This window comes from Dasypus novemcinctus, chromosome 17 (genome assembly GCF_030445035.2).
Source record: "Dasypus novemcinctus isolate mDasNov1 chromosome 17, mDasNov1.1.hap2, whole genome shotgun sequence".
Lineage (NCBI taxonomy): Eukaryota > Metazoa > Chordata > Mammalia > Cingulata > Dasypodidae > Dasypus > Dasypus novemcinctus.
In genome coordinates this window covers 82876854-82894155 of record NC_080689.1, presented here as the reverse complement: position 1 = coordinate 82894155, position 17302 = coordinate 82876854, and the positions used below count along the sequence as shown (strand labels likewise).

At 39.9% G+C, this 17302-nt stretch overlaps 1 long non-coding RNA gene and 2 gene segments (V, D, J or C); all 3 read right to left on the bottom strand.

Annotated features, from left to right (window-relative positions):
• LOC131273778 (immunoglobulin kappa variable 3-20-like) overlaps nucleotides 1–17302 on the bottom strand; it is a 1006205-nt gene that overhangs the window by 70945 nt on the left and 917958 nt on the right.
• LOC131274034 (immunoglobulin kappa variable 1-8-like) lies at nucleotides 4894–5502 on the bottom strand. The segment is given in 2 exon segments: nucleotides 4894–5237; nucleotides 5421–5502. Coding segments are annotated over 2 exon segments (426 nt in total).
• Nucleotides 14815–17066, bottom strand: LOC139436705 (uncharacterized). Its single transcript, XR_011646045.1, has 2 exons — nucleotides 16880–17066; nucleotides 14815–15180 (listed from the first exon to the last, which is right to left on the bottom strand). It is a non-coding gene; the product is annotated as an uncharacterized lncRNA (long non-coding RNA).

Here is a 17302-nt window from a genome sequence, read left to right as displayed (position 1 = left end):
CTCACCCCGCACTAGCCCCACCCCCATTCCCTCGGGCTTATATTGTCAAACACTTCCTCAATAAATCGGATCTGCGCCATCAGCCAGTCTCCGTGGTCTGTCTCCTCTAGCTGGGCCACGTCGTCCTCGCCTCCTGCGACCCCACGAAGCCCCACAGAGGCTTCAACTGTCTCACCAAATTGACATCCAGACACCTCCCACCCTGCAAGCCCCTGAAACAGCCTGCTCAGGGCTTGGGAACCCCCCGGCACAACCTTAACTAGTTATTAAAGAGCATTGTCAATATATTACTACTAACCAAAGAATTTTCCCCCAATCCACCCTATTATTATTATTATATTTGTATCATTTATATATGAAGACACAAAAAACAATAATTGTATGATAAAATTTGTGAATTTACAAAGCAAACATGCATAACATCATACCGGAATCCCATACATCAAACTTCCACCAACACCTTGCATTGTTGTGAGATGTTTGTTGCACATGAAGAAAGAATATTGTCAAAATCTTACTACTAATTATAGTCATTATCTTACATTTGGTGTATTTCCCCCAAAACACCCTGTTATTATTTTTTAATATATTTTTATGATAAAAGTTGTAATCCCATAAAACAACCATGTACATGTGCAGAATGTCCAAGCAACACCCTCAGCAACACATCATACTGTGGCGGGATATTTGTTACAGGTAAGATAATGTCATCTGATTATTACCACCTCCATAGTATACATTTGGCACACATTTTGCATACTGCCCCATTATCAACAAAGAACATCTTTGACATAGACACAAGAATATTATATATTAACCACATTCCACAGTTCACTCCAGCTTTATTTTCCCCATGCTTCCCCACATTCCCACCACCCTGAAATAATGATGTACATTTGCCCTAGCTAACAAAGGACATTCTTGCATTTGTACCACCCAACACAGTTCCCATCCACCTCTTGGTTTGCCATGCTTTTCAGTTCCTAGAATATTCTCTAGCATTCTGTCGACTGGCTTTTACATCCCTAGATAGCCATTTTCAGCCACATTTCCTTTTGTAAACTAACTGTTAATCACTATGTATTATGATCCATTGTATACATTTCCACACTTATACAGTAAAGCTAATTAAACACTTATACAGTAAAGCTAATAAAAACTTCTACAACACTAAATATCAGTAGTCTGTACCTGGCCTCCTCTTATCTCCTTTGAGAATCTTCCACCTACCACCAGATCTTGAAGATATTTTCCTACATTTTCTTCTAGAAGCTTTTTGGTTCTTGCTTTTACTTTTAGATTTTTGATTCACTTTGAACTAATTTTTGGATAAGGTGTGAGAAATGGATCCTCTGTTCTTCTTTTGGCTATAGATATCCAGTTCTTTCAGCACCATTTGTTGAATGGACTGTTCTGCCCAAGATGTGTAGATTTGACAGGCTAGTAAAAAAATCACTTGACCCTACATGTGATGGTCTGTTTCTGAAGCATCAGTTGGATTCCATTTGTCTAGGTGTCTTTCTTTAGGCCAGTACCATGCTGTTTTACCACTATAGCTAGATAACATGCTTTAAAATCTGGAGATGAGAGTTTGCTTTTCCTTTTTAAATGTTTCTGGCTATTCAGGCCCCCTTACCCTTCCAAACAATTTTGATAATTGCATTTTCAATTTTTAAAAAATGCTGGTAGAATTTTTATCAGGATTGCATTGAATCTAAACATAAATTAGAGTAGAGTTGACATCTTAATGATACTTCATCTTCCAATGCTTGAGAATGGAATGTTCCTCCAATTATTTAGGCAAATTTTTATTTCTTTTAACACTGAGTTGCAGTTTTCTGAATACTAATGCTTTGTATAATTGGTTAAGTTTATTCCTGCCTATTTGAGTGTTATCTGCGATATTTTATTTTTACTACCCTTAACATTTGGTACTTTTATTGATATAATCTTCATTTATAGACTCTCTTCCAGGCCTCTCTCCTGTCTTTTCTTTTCAGACTCTAGCACACCCTTTAGTGTTTCCTGAAAATCTGGTCTCTTCTTTAGAAATTCTCCCAAATTCTGTTTATCTCTGATATTCTAAACTCATGCTCATTTTTGAAATATAATCTTGCCAAATATAAGATGCTTGAATGGATGTTTTTCTTTTGTAGCATCATAAATATATCATACCACTGTCCTCTTGTCTCCATGGTTTCTTGTGAGAAATCAGCCCTCTGTCTTATTGGGTATCCTAATTTTTTTTGCATTGCTTTTATCTTGTTCTCAAAATTATCGTTTTGCCTTTGGCATTTGAAATTTTGATCAGAGTATGTCTGAAGTTGTTCTATTTGGAGTATTTTGAATGGGAATACACTGGGCTTCTTAGACAGGGATATCTATGTCCTTCAATAGGGTTGGGAAATTTTCTACCATTATTTCTTCAATATCCTTCTGCCCCTTTCCCCTTCTCTTCTCATTCTGGGATACCCATGAGATGTATGTTTGCATGACTTTGCATGTCATTCATTCCCTGAGGCCTTGTTGAATTTTTCCATTCTTTTCTTCATCTGTTCTTTTGTATGTTCACTTTCAGAGGCCATTTTTTAAATACACCAATCCTATCTTCTGCCTCCTCAAATCTGCTATTTATGATTCCAATATTTTTTAATTTGACTTATCGCACCATTCATTCCCATAAGATCTGTTTTTTTTCTATGTATGCCTTCAAATTTTATTTTGTGCTCATCCAATCTCTTCTTAATATCCTTAATCTCTTTAGCCACCTCATTGAATTTATTAAGGAGATTTGTTTGAACATATATGATAAGTTGTCTCAACTCCTTTATATAATACGGAGGCTTATCTTGTTCCTTTAATTGGACCATAGTTTCCTGTTTCTTGGTGGGGATTATAAGTTTTTGTTGGTGTCTTGGCATCTGGCTTACTACAGTATTTATTCTGGGTGTAGTTTTTCACTTTAGTTTAGGGCTTCCTGCCCTTTCTCCCTTGCTGGTTGTGTAGTAGGAGCCAAGGATGTAGTTGGTGTTACAAGATATGGATGGAATAGAGGAGAGTATGGGCCATGATGTGAACCAATGTATATGAGGTGCAGAGGTGCCCAAAGATGTACTTACCAAATCCAATGGATGTGTCATGATGATGGGAACGAGTGTTGTTGGGGGGGGGAGGGGGGGGTGGGGGGGTGGGGTTGAATGGGACCTCACATATATATTTTTAATGTAATATTATTACAAAGTCAATAAAAAAAAAAAATTAAAAAAAAAAAAAAAAAAAAAAAAAGATATGGAGGGTGAAGATGCCCTCATTTTACAAGGCACCAAGGAAGCTTCTTCCAACTTTCTCCTTTGCCAGGGGTAGGGACAAAGTCACAGCTTTGTGGAATAACACTACTTGTGCTGGCCTAGACTATAGCTGCCCAGAGAGACTGAGGAAGCTTCACACCCCTTTCTCTCTTGCCTTGGGTAGGGGTGGAGCTGCAGGTGTGGGCAACAATCTATGCAGTTTGGGTCCAAAGATGACCACAGTTACCCTGGTAGACTTCTGATTATTCAGTGTTTGCCAGCCAAGTGTACCTGAGGTTACCTCGATAGACTTGTGCAGGGCACGCCAGCATCCTCTCTGCAAGAGGTGGGGCTCAAGCCTGGGCTAAGGCTGCAGGGTGATCTGGGTGAAATAACCTGGTTCCTACAGTCAATGTGATTTTTGTTCAGCCCTGTTACCCTTCACTCTGGGGGCAGGGTCAAAGTGGAGGGTAACAGCCTCTTTCAGACTTCGACAGTTTCAAACTTTAGGTATTCTTAGGATTATACTTTAGCCAGCCAAATTTCCTAATCAGTAGCTGAAAGCAGTGACCAAACATCTCCTCCTCCCCTCTTTTTGGGAATGGAACTTCCAATTCCAGCCACAGAATTGCACTGGGTGACTTGCATCGCCAACATCAGGTGACCAATGCCTCTGAGACCTGACCAGTAATTTCCTAGAGAGGCTGCTGCAGGTCCTCCAGCTTCCTCCCTGTAGAGGTGGGGCTGGGGCCTAGGCCAGACCTGCAATATGACCTGGATGGTCCCCACCAGCAGTGTGAATTTCAGTCCTCCCTGCTTTCTCTCTGCCAGGCAGAGAGTTAAGATGCCAACTACTGGCCTCTTTCTCACTTGAACAATTTTGATCTTCAGCTGTTCTTAGGATTATATTTTTATCCACTGAATTTAATCATGAATAGCTGAAGTTGGTGCCCAACTGTCTCTTCCTCCCCCCTATTTTGGGAGTGGAGCTTTCAATTCTAGCCACAGAGGAGTGGCCAAACTAAAATCAACATATTTCATTGGCTGAGCATCATCCCTTATAACCTAAGCATTCTTCAATAGTATAGTATATTAAGGCACACAAAATTACTATTTGATGGCAATAAGAATTGAAAATAGTTATCTAAATAAAAAAAGAAGGTAGAGTAGGAAATCAAATCATCTTTTGTGACAATGAAAATAGAGGCATGGATGGCAAAGGGTCCAGTGAAGGAAATGTGTAAGGGAGGTAAATGCCCTCCCATAGGGGAAGTTTTGAATATGAAGGATCAAGGATTTAATTTTGACCAGAGTTGGAGGATGATGGGGGAGAAGGAAGAAGATGCAAGGGATAAGGAAAGAAGATGATAAAATTTTAAATATTAAGGATGTACAATGAATAGAGAATCAATGCATCAGGGTGTAAAATATTAAAAAATCCCTAGCCTAGAGGGTCAATTCACCCTGTCATTTGATCTCACCAAGTGAAAGAAAGATTTCTATAGTACCCTTCCCTAAAGGACATGGTTTCTCAGACAGATGGAGGAAGCAAACATATTCAAGTCTATTTGAAGAGGAAGCAGCTGGTGCTGCAAGACTCACTGCCCTACAGCCCTGGGGAGGAGGTTTGTGTTCGAGGTTGAAGCACTGTGGGAGGATAGCCATAACCATGCTGACAGTAATAATCTCCCAGATCCTCAGGCTGGAATCTGCTGATGGTGAGAGTGTAATCTGTCCCAGACCCACTGCCACTGAATTGATCAGGGACCCCAGATGGTCGGGTGGATGCAGCATAGATGAGCAGTTTAGGAGCCTGTCCTGGTTTCTGCTGGTACCAGGCTAAGTAGCTGCTAACACTCTGACTGGCCTTGCACTTGAGGGTGACGGTCTCTCCTGCAGATGCAGCCACAGAGCCTGGAGACTGGGTCATCACGATGGCCCCACTGGCACCTGCAACCAGAAAAGAACATAGAGGATACATTCAATCACAAATGTATAAAATATGTATCTAAATGTAGGTTTTCTTATTTATCATATATATTCAGATCTGCTTTAGATGAAATGGTTTCCTCACTCTGCATGTTAAAACCATTCTCCAAATTTATAAAGATAATACTTTTCTAAACCTCTCACCTGAGGCCCAGAGCACCAGCAGGACGAGCAGTTGGGAATGTGACATCATCTTGCTCACCCGACTGATGTACTCAGGTCCCATCTCCAGGGAAACTGCATTAATAGAGCCCTGAGCAGACAACCAAGTCCCTGAGGAGCATATGCAAATCAATAGGGAGTATAAAGTCAAAGGTACCTGTGCAGTGAGTTGTAAAGATAAATAGTGGAAGGAGATAAAAATATCATGACCACAGGAAATGTAACTACTCACCTGCTAAAAGCAATAAATCAACTTAGCACCACAATTTTCAACAATATTCAGCACAATTCAGAAAATGAAATGTTTTATCAGCAATTGTACTCTTTCAAATCAACTGTGCCCATCTTGAAAACAGAAGAAATTTTTAAGAAAATACATACATCTGTAAGTGTAATATCGTAACTTAAATAAAAGTTATAAATATGGTGCCAAAACCTAAGTGGAATATACTCATATCATTGGATAGATTAAGATGTAGTGCACGTATGGTGTATCTATCTCAGTCTATTCTAAATTTTAAAAAGATATTTGAAGCTCCTCTTCAACATCCCAAGGGAACCTCACTTAACATATCCCAATCTAGTCCTCTGCGTTGCCCTTAGCGCAGTATTACCCTCAGAAATGAGTCACCAAATACTTACAAGTCACCCTTAGGACTATCATTTTAGTCCACCACTTTCTAAAATCACTTATGTAGTGATTAGGAGACATGAAGTGTAACACCTCCACCTACTGGTCATAGGTAAAATGGCTTAAGTTCAAAAGGTCTGATAGAGCAGTTCATTTATTCCTACCCAAAACCAATGATACTTTTAGAATTATGCAAATAACACCATCATGAACACTTCTAGGCATAGGATCTTAAATTAGGTACAAGTAGAACGATTCATTTTACTGGGAGGTTACACAGTAAACAAGTAACATTTCTGCAGCCATTACTAACCTACTTCTTTGAGATTTCCTCCTCTGAGCTCAGCTGTTACTCAGGAAAGGTAGGGCAGTGTGAACCTGCTCCATTTCAGGATCAACCCTCTGCGTGAATAGTCAGAAGTAAGACAAAATTTAGGACACTTTAACAATTATATGGGTAAAAAATTCTTCCACAACTATGAGTATATCTTTTCTTGCAGACTTTTTCCAAAATTCCTAAGAGGTTTTCCTTGATGGAGAATGACTTAAGGCATGTATTGTTCTAATTCTAATTAATAAGTTCATTTTCTGTACTTTGTCTCCTTATGAGCACTTTACCTTAGGAGGGGTCCCCTCCCAGCATTCAGGAATAGTACTGCAGATGCCCACATCATCAGGGAAGGCATTCCTTAGCAATTATCTCCCCTGTTCTTAGTTCACCATGTATTTATATTTAGAAGATGTTAAAAATTAATTCAGGTTTGCTCTTTCCACCCTTGTATTTTTTCCTCCTTCCATGAAGTTGCATTTAATATACATTCTTAAATTTGCTTATTTTGCTCGAATTTCTACTACTTAATTGATAGGTTTCCTGCATCAGTGTCATATAATTTCCTTTCCATTCTTACACACATTCAAAAATTTAAAGTCATCATGGATGACAGGATAACAAATGAGGATGTGTCATGAAGGGTAACTGTGCCAGAGGGAACCATGTAAAATGTGAAGTAAGGAAATGTTGTCTTCAAGTAGGGGACAGTTGGCCTAATGTGTGAATAGAGGAGGGGGCTGGAATTCAAAGCCCAGTGAAGAGCACTTCAGAAAATGAACAGGACTTGGGAAAAGATGGTCCTGGATATTTAAGAATGACTAATGAAACAGAGTGTGAAAGCAGAATAGGCAATTTCCAAGGGGAATATTAATTTGATGAAAGTTTGAGGATTAGGTTATGTACTATGAGAATCCATGGAACAAGAGTTTGAAATAATTTTTCATTTTAGCAGATACTTGTGGATCATTTTACAAGCTACAACACTCCAAAGATGCAGACACAGTGGAAGGTACTAACGTTTCAGTGTAGGTGAGAAACAAGCTTTCTGTCATATAATGATTTTTAAAACTGAAATTTTCCAAATGCTCCCCCAATCCCAAAGATCCAATTTAAGCTCAATCAATCTTTGATTAATGATTTAAAAAGAACACATTGTGTTAAGAGGATTTCTAAAAAAGCCTGGGGACTCCTGTCCCTAGTATATTCACACCTTCTCTCAGTTGTTGAAACACTGTTCAGGTGCTGCTGTGACGTGATTTTGCAGATATCATCAAAGCTATTAACTTTAAGAAGGGGGATCCTTTAAATCTTGCTCTACTGGTCAGAGAGAAAGAACCCAGAGAAATTCATAAATAATTAGTATTTGAAATGGACGAATACATCTGAAGTTGGTTGTGGAGTTCCGGGGGACCATGTGTCAAGGAATGCAGGCCGGCTCTAGGAGGAGAGAGCTGACAGTCAGCAAGGACATGGGATCTCAGCACTGCCACCTGAGGAACTCATTCTGGCAAACCCCACGAGCTTGAAGAGAACTCTGTGCTCTGGACAGAAGGCAGCCCTCTTTAACCATGTAGGAACCTGAGAAGAGAACCATCAACACTGGACCCAGACTACTGATCTATAAAACTCTGACCTAATAAATTGCTAATTATTTATGAAATAAGAGTAAAGTTATAAATATATATATATATTCAAATAACCACATGCGAAAAGGGAAGTCATAAATCCAGATACAAGAATTATCATCCCATTTAGCTCATGGTTGAATGACACTGACACCTGTCTCTTTTCGTGCAACGTGGTGTGCTTTATGCCCCTTTTATCCACAGATGATTTCCTGATGTTTACAACATCCATAGGGTCAGGGCTGAATACTGTGCTATGAAAATACAGGTAAGAGCAGAACTAGCTTTGAAGGTGGTCAGGATCTGTCCCCTCTGTGTCCATGGCCATGTTCTCTGACAGCTGAAGAAATTCTAGACAGGGCTGTTGGTAAGAGGCCAGTGCACTGGGGACATCCCAGGTAGACCTGAACCAAGCTGCTGTCTTCACATTTGCTTAAGATGAGATGACTCATTCCTTTCACCTGGGACAAAATGGGAATGTTGCATGTTGTCTTGATCTAAGAGATAGACTGTATTATGCTTTAATTTATTTAGAATTTACAATTCTATGTGTTTTGTTTAATTTTGTATACTCCTGTTGTTCAAGTGACCAAAAAAATCTCAATTAATTATACATAAAATCAACTTAGCAAGTACATTTTTGGGCACAGCTCACCCTTCCCCATGAACTTACCAGGGGGCAGTCAAGCCAAGTGCTGCTGTTACAGACATGAAATCAGGCTGATCGATATATGAGGCACGATTCATATGCAGCCAGACCTAGTATGCTTCAGGTTCTCAAACAATTCTACATTATCTAAGGAATTCTTGTTCCCCAGTATAGATACAGGCCCTCAGTGAATGTGCTCAGTTCATTTGGGCATGAATGGATGAAAGTAATGTGTTAGCAAATTCTTAATATGAAGGCAAAATTAATCTTTAAACTGGAAATGATGAGATTTGTTGTTAAATGCATAGAATATTGATGTACAGAATAAAACATTATGCTGTTCCCTTAAAATGTGAGCAATGCATTAGCAGTGACCAAGACATTTTCAGTAAATGTCACACAATAATCCTGTAATAGATTCATGGAAACCAAATGCATGTGGTATCCTGAATTGGAATCTGGAAGGGGCACAGTACAGGAGTAAAAAATTAGATACATCTGAATGAAGTCTGGAGTATAGGTACTAAATTTGTACCAATGTAAATCTCTTAGTTTGACAAATGTACCATGATTATATAAGATGTAAATATTAGGGAAAAGTAGGCAATGGTGTGCAGGGACTCTCGGGACAACTTCTACAACTTATATAGGAATCTAAAATTATTTAAAAATAAAAACTTATTTAACAAAACACGTGGAGAGAGATATCTGTATAGTTGAGTGAACATTGTATTTAACCAAGTGAGGTCTGAAATGGTGAGGTCATGTAAGATAATCCTACTCTAAAGCCAGACCCCATCTGCAGTGACATTAAAACACATGCTCCAGACATTCAGCATCTCACTTGGCAAGTGAGAGCTGCACAACTTGAAATAGTGATTTCTGACTCCTGATTTTCCTACTTAATTGGACCCTTTGGTCCAAACAAACCTACTTTAGAGCAAAATCTTCAACCAGGGTATGTGTCCCACCGGTAGGCAAAAAGATTTTTCCATGGCTGAGAACAGGTTTAATGGAATACATTTCTAGATCTTTGTATTCTGCTTAGATTCTTTCTTAAATTGGATTTTTCAAAGAACAGTCAAGTTGTACTGCTGACTTTCCTTTCCCACTTCATGTGCACCATCACCATTTACTGCTTTAATAAGATAAGTGAGCACTCAACTTACCAGAGGCATTTAAATGGGATCCAAAGAAATATGCAGTAAGAAATGCAGGGATTTTTCAGAAATCCACGTGGGTCAACATACAGTAAGTGAATGACTCCAGAAACTGGCAACTCTCCTATGGTGCCAAAAATTTCACACCCAACGAACTGAAGGAAAATCTACTTGAGTTGTCAGACCAAATATTCCAACTTGCATCAGGGAATTTAAAAATTCACAGATTGAGTCCACCCTGTTTATTCTTGTTTTCTATGTTTTAATATATAGAAAACTTCCAGTTTTACTAATTGGATCTAGCTAAACAGTACAAGCTGGAATTTCCCATTTGTTTGAATAAAGGGATTAAAGATTCCCAACTAATTTTGAGTATAATTTCAGAAAAATTTACATGATTTCTTTACAAAATGTTTATCAACATAGAAAGCACCTTGGTTACTTTATGCATTTGAACAAAGACTCAAAAATTGTTGGAAATTATCCTATACTTTGCAAAGAGAGAATGTGTGGAATGGATTATTTTGTTTTTATTCATTATCAGATTGTCTAAGTCCATATTCAGTTACGCTGTGTGTGCATGTGTGAGCATGTGTGTACAGATATGTGTACTTAGACATATATTTTTAATATATACGTATTATAATATTTGTAAATTTTGATCAGCATAATTTCTCTTTGAATGAATAGAATAACACAGGTTTCATCGATCAAAGTATGAAGAACTTTCTACCAAAATCAAATAAAAGAAAATCTCATCATCTTTACATTCTTAAATTGGAAAGAAAATTATTCTTACCATCACATTTTCCTTTGCAGAAAACTTTCCTATCATTACCACAGACATCGAACATTTGTCTTCAATATTGAAGTGTTTACTGAATTTTCAATAGTATTAACAATAGGAGACATTGGGCCTCCAGCAGAACGAATCTTCAGAAGCTTTTTCTCTCCCCTTCCACCCAGAATTGATGCCCACAAAGAACCTCAGAATGTGAAACCACGTCACTACAGTTGGAGTTAGTTAAATTAAGATGAGACTTTCCTGGAATAGGGGACCAAATCCAGGTTCTGGTGTCTTTCTAAGGAGGGGACGTGGAGACTCGGAGCCACATAAGAGGGTGGTGTGAAGACAGGCAGAGAGGCAGGGGCCCCCATGCCAGGCACCACCAAGCACTGGGAGCCCCTGAGTGTGGAGGGGCTCTGCTCGCACCTTCAAAGGCGCTGGCCCTGCCGACACCTGGATTTTGAACCCCGACCTCCAGAACTTTGAAGAAGATGCCCTTGGCTTTGCTGGTGTGCTCGTGCAGGAGTCCACACTGTTGAGATTCAACCCAGGTCCACCAGAGGCAGTGCATGTGCACTGGCCACTGTGACCCCAGGTGCCAGACAGGGTCAGTCCCAGAAGTACCTGACTGTGAAAAAGGCTCCCCCAGATCGAGGCCACTATGACAGAGTCAGCATCACACCTGAGCGGCACAACCGAAGAGGGGGATACTGGACCTCTTCTCTGCGGTCCCACAGGAGGGGCTTATCTGGTGGTGCAGTGGAGGACATGGACAACTGCTCGCCCTGCAGCTGCCAGGTGCCACTTCATCCTCCTGGGGAGGCTGGAGATCAGGGGGCATCCTCCAGGTCCTGGTGGTTTGGCTGCATGGTGGACTGCAGGGCCAGGAAGTGGCTCAACCAAATGCTATGGCCAAACTCTAGGACAGCACCTCGAGCAGGTTCATCTAGAAAGTTATTAAAAATATGATGAAAAATGAGCTCAGTATTGGAATTAAACTATTTTCTAATGGAAGCATCTTAGGTTATTGATGGATAAGAGACATCATTGAACTATTGGCAAAACCATTCTTTTTCTATTGGAGAAAAAGAAAGTCACTTTGTATTTCATACTTGCCCCCAAAAAGCATGGAATTAAAGATAAGCAAAATTAATTTAGAAAAATCCCATTTGATCTAAATGAAATCTCACATGTCAGAGATAGTTAAATACAACCTCAGCAGATACATGTGGTAAATTGATGTTAGGAATAGTGCTATTAAAATAAAAGTTTCCCTGAGGTACAGATGCCAGTATTCTGTCACTTATGTGTGTTCTGGTTTCAATGAGGTTAACCCTCATATTACACTGTAAATTTCAACAAACCTTTAGTGCAAGTTATAATTTTGTTATCTCCTACTCTTTGTAAAAAGGAAATCATTGAGATCTTCCCCGTGGCTCAAATGTGGCCCTTCTCTAAGCCACACTCAGCATATAAATTCATTACCTACACCAATGTAGGACACAACTCAGAGGCATGAGCCTGCCTGGCAGTGAGGGATTACTACCAAGCACCAAGTAGCGATGCAACTGGAAAAAGACCTTGACAAAAAGGGGAAAGGCTAAAATGAGTTTATATGTTTAACAGACTTCACAGTGAGTTGGGAGGTCATTCCAGAGGTCATGCTTATGCACATTTCCGCAGGATCTCATTGACAGCCCAAGTAAATATTGCCTTAAATAGCAGGGCACCCTAGAACCATGGGACATCCAGACACTAAAGGCAGGGCAAACAGCTCAGCAGTTTGGTGCCCTGCCACTGAACCCTACTTTGGAAATTATCCTCCCCAGTGTGACAGAGATGGACTCAGTTTCCCTAAACATGGCCCTTCTACCTCTTCTATTTGAACCTAGAGTTAGTACTAGAGCTGATAAGAGTATGCCCAAGAGACAAATCTTTGGGCTGTCCATGTGACAGTAGTAACTGTTTATCTCAACAGTTACCAACACCTACTTTCGAGGTTATTGGACTCACCCAGGACAACTAAGAAGGAGATGATGATGGACAATGAACATTTCAATAAAAAAGAGAGTCTATACCTGCAAGCAATGTAATCCCATCCATCTGCCACATGGGACCTAATCCCACTCTCACTTGGAGGCAGAGTGGGCATCACCATCCAAGAATCCTAAGGATTGGAGAATGAATAATGGACTAGAGTAGACTTACTGTTATTCTATTATAGATATGATTCTACCAATGGAAGATATTTCCTCATTGATATGGAGGAACTAGGCACAGGAGTTTCTGAGAGGAGGGACAGGGGAAAACAGCTGTCCTATGTGGGCATTTTCAGGATGTGGGAATCATCCTGCATGACACTGTAAAGACAGATACAGGCCATTGTATGTCTTGTCATAATTTATAAAATTTGTCAGGAGATAGTGTAAATTACAATGTAAACTGAAATCAATGCCAAGCGGCAGTATTCCAAAATGTGTTCATCAATGATAACAAATGTACCACAAAAAATAAGGATGTTGTTAATGTGGCAAAATGTGGAAGGGATTGGGTGCAATATTTTTTTGTAAAATTTATGTAATATAAATATTTTGAAAACTTTTTTAAAGTATAAAAAAGACCCATTTTTTATTGACTTTGTAATAATATTACATTAAAAATATATATGTGAGGTCCCATTCATCCCCACCCCCCCACCCCACCTCTCCCCCCCCCCCCCCCAGCAACACTCCCTCCCATCATCATGACACATCCATTGGATTTGGTAAGTACATCTTTGGGCACCTCTGCACCTCATAGTCAATGGTCCACATCATGGCCCATACTCTCCCCCATTCCATCCAGTGGGCCCTGTGAGGATATACAATGTCCGGTGATTGCCTCTGAAGCACCATCCAGGGCAGCTCCATGTCCCAAAGACGCCTCCACCTCTCATCTCTTCCTGCCTTTCCCCATACCCATCAGCCACCATGTCCACTTTTCCCAATCCAATGCCACCTCTTCTATGTGGACATTGGATTGGTTGTGTCCATTGCACCTCTATGTCAAGAGGAGGCTCAGATTCCACATGGATGCTGGATGCAATCCTCCCACTTTCAGTTGTAATCACTCTAGGCTCCATGGTGTGGTGGTTGTCCTTCTTCAACTCCATCTTAGCTGAGTGTGGTAAGTCCAATAAAACAGATTGTAGGTGCTGGAGTCTGTTGAGGCTCAGGACCTGGCTATCACATTCTCAGTCCAGAGATTCAAATCCCCTAAATATATCTTAAACCCCAACATTAACTGCACCTCCAGCACATTAGCATGAAAGTCTTATGGAGGGAGATCCCATCTGAGTCCAGATTCATCACACATAAACACCATTTCCAAAGAGGGGCCATCTGACCTGGTAGTTAACCCCATCGGCCATGACCATAACTCCCAAGGGTCTCTTTAGCCCTCAAAGGAACCAATATCTGGGGGTTATATCTGCTTTATCTGTCTCTCTGACTCTGCTCAGTTGTGCATAAGGGCAATCCTTCTGCCAGCCTCCAGACTCTTTTTTAGAAACTCGTAGCCATATAAACTCATTTCTCCTTTCCATTTCCCCCTTACTTTAGGTCAAACAGCATTTTAAAGTCATGTTATTTTATGTAGACAGGGATATTCTGCTGATCCGCATTGAACCTTCCGTATAAGGTCATTTTCCAGTTGCATCGTCAGTTGGTAGTTGATAGTGGTCCCTCGGTGCCAGGGAGGCTCATCCCCGGGTGTCATGTCCCACGCTGGGGGGAAGGCATTGCATTTACATGCTGAGTTTGGCTTCGAGACTGGCCACATTTGAGTAACATGAAGGCTGACAGGAGGAAATTCCCAGGCACAATGTTGCTCTAGGCCTTGTTCTTATTTTAGGCTTATCAGCTCACAAGCATAGTCATTAGCATCAGGGGCTCACTGTTGAACCCTCACTCCCTCCCGGTCCCCGCCGTTGTACCTGGGAGACTGTCGCTGCTCCCCTAGGGACCACGACAGAGCACCACTGGCCAGGAACTTTTAAAAAGAAAAATATTCATTAATTTTTGCTTTTGAGCATTTATTTTTCTTTTCTTATTGCTGCTGAAAAGGTTTTTTGAGAACAAAATGCTGGAGAGAAACAATAAAATAGTCACAATGGACCCCATACACTAAAAGACAGAGCCACTTTAGCAAGGGAATTTATATTGCCCTTTATTACTTCCATGGCAGGACTCCTGTGTCTCTTCTCCAGCTAATATTTTACATTTGATTAACCTATATGTTCCCATGTTTCCACTGTTTACACGAAGTCCAACTTGGCATCTTCGTGCATCAAGGTGGACAGCAGAGACCCAGGGAGTGTACCCAAGAGAATGGGGGTTTCAGATGCATCAAATATTTCATCCAATATCTTCTGAGACTAGATGTAGTTATCTCTCCCAAGATGATAAGGAAATGGTGAGGAACACAAGAATCGTTGATACAGGTCTCTTTCAGACTTAACCACAATGTAGAGACAGCTCTGTTCTACACTGGGATCTCATTAACTAAGACCAGATCAAAGCCTAGAACAAAAACATAAACAAACAATTACTAAAACCACAATAATTTTTAAAATTGTAGCTATTAATGACACTTTCTAGATAATAAAAAATTTGGAACAAATGTTAAACAGCAAAATATACTACAACAATTGTTATAAAGATAGACTTTTTCAGGCATTATTGAAAAGGGAAGGTTGAGAAATTGACAGAAGAACTCAGTTTCTGAAAGTTCACCAATTACATAATCAGCTAAGATCATCTCGGCATCTCAAATTAGCTGAATATCAGAATCAGGTGTCAAAATGTTTGGAAATATGAATCGTGAGCCACATTTAGACAAACTAGTCAGAATTTCCAGAATTGAAGTTTGGGAATCTGTCCTGAGCAAAGTCACTGAATTTATAGCCTGTCTGCACAAGTTCATGAACCGGCATTTAGAAACTAATGCTGCAACATATAAGCTGTCCCAGTGACATCAAGGACAGAATTCAATGTTTTTAGCATCATTTTATGAAGATTGCGATAAATAGAGCACAACATGATAACCATTACATTTATCTTAAAAGTAAAGAAATGACAAACTGGTTGAGGACTGAAAAATGAAGATGTGGTTTTGAAATTAAAGATCAATCTCTGACTTTATTGTGGTATCGGCAAAAGCAGGAATATGCAGAGTGTTTAAGAGAAGAACAGTCAAAAAAATAGGTTACATCAGAAACTAGAGGCTTCTGAGGTGTGAGGATATATCTTTATTATGATAAAGACTCAGGACACAATACACTAAGAAGAAACAGCCACCTGTGGATTCTGAAAATGAAGACAGTGCCCAAATGTGGTCTTAGTGCCAGGCACTTCTCAAATATTTTACATATATAGACTCCTTGAGTCTCACAACAATCCTAAAAAACATGAAACAGTTTTTATATACTTGTACCACACAGTAGGAAAGTAGCTTCAATTTCTGGGACTAGGAAGTGCCTGGACAATAAATGTAAACTTCATACTTTAGAGATCAAGGTCATAGAGAAAACTGTACTCATTTATTGATAGGTATACTTACAAAATAGAGTGGTTCTTAGTAGTTGTATGAAAGAAAGAGATGATTGCCATCTTCTGTGTATTGCTTTCTTTTATTAAAATAAATCAATTTAATGGGTAGATATCAAGAAAGCATGAATCCACCCAAAGGGTAAAATCAAACTTATCTGGTATAAATTATATTTAGCCTGATTTTTGCCTATTGATCCTGTATCCTAAAACTCTTCTGAAATTGTCTATTAATGCTAGCTAGGAATAAATATTCATGACCATTGTAGACTTCATTTCTGTAACTGGTCACACAGCAAAGTACATATTCATCACTACCTTCTTCCACTACCTATTCCACGTTCCCTTCATCCTCACCCAGCACCTCAGTTGGCCATTTTTCTTCGACTGATGGGATGACTCAAGTCTTCATTCCTGAAGATTCTTGGCCATTGATAGTCATGCCTGGGTTGACTTGTTGCAGTGTTCCATTGACTTTAGTCACAGAACATGGTAATTCTAGGAGGTTCCCTAGGTCATCTGCATCCCAGACAAACTCTTCCTGACCACCATTGTGTAGCAGCAGTCCTTTTCCTCTTGATAGGATCAATCACCCCAGCCAGTACAGTAATTCCCTCTTTCTCTTTTGTTTTGGAGGTATGAAAAGACCAAAGTGAGCAGGCTGCAGTCTTACCTTCAAGATCAATGGAATTGTGCTTGCGTTTTTCTGGTGAAAGCACTCCTCCTTTTGGGACAAAGACCTGAAGACCAGTTGAGCTTAAGGTTGCAGGGACAGGAAACAAAAACTTTCCTGGTGGATCATAGGGATAATAGTGAGTGGTGCCACTTGCATTTCCACCCCTTGATTCCAGGATTGTGAATCCCAGCTAGGAGAGAAATAGCACCATAGAATGAATGCTGATTTAGAGCATACAAAGCTTCCTGGAAAGCATTGCCCCATCCCTGCTGGTACTGTCACCTACTTGACAAGTTAAGTGAGCCCTATTAGGATCAATACACTGAGATGGAAGAACCCTGTATTTTGTTGGGTTGATCTCCCATCCTCTCTAATCAAAAAGCCAGCTTATTCATTAAAAGCCATTATTATAATCCTACT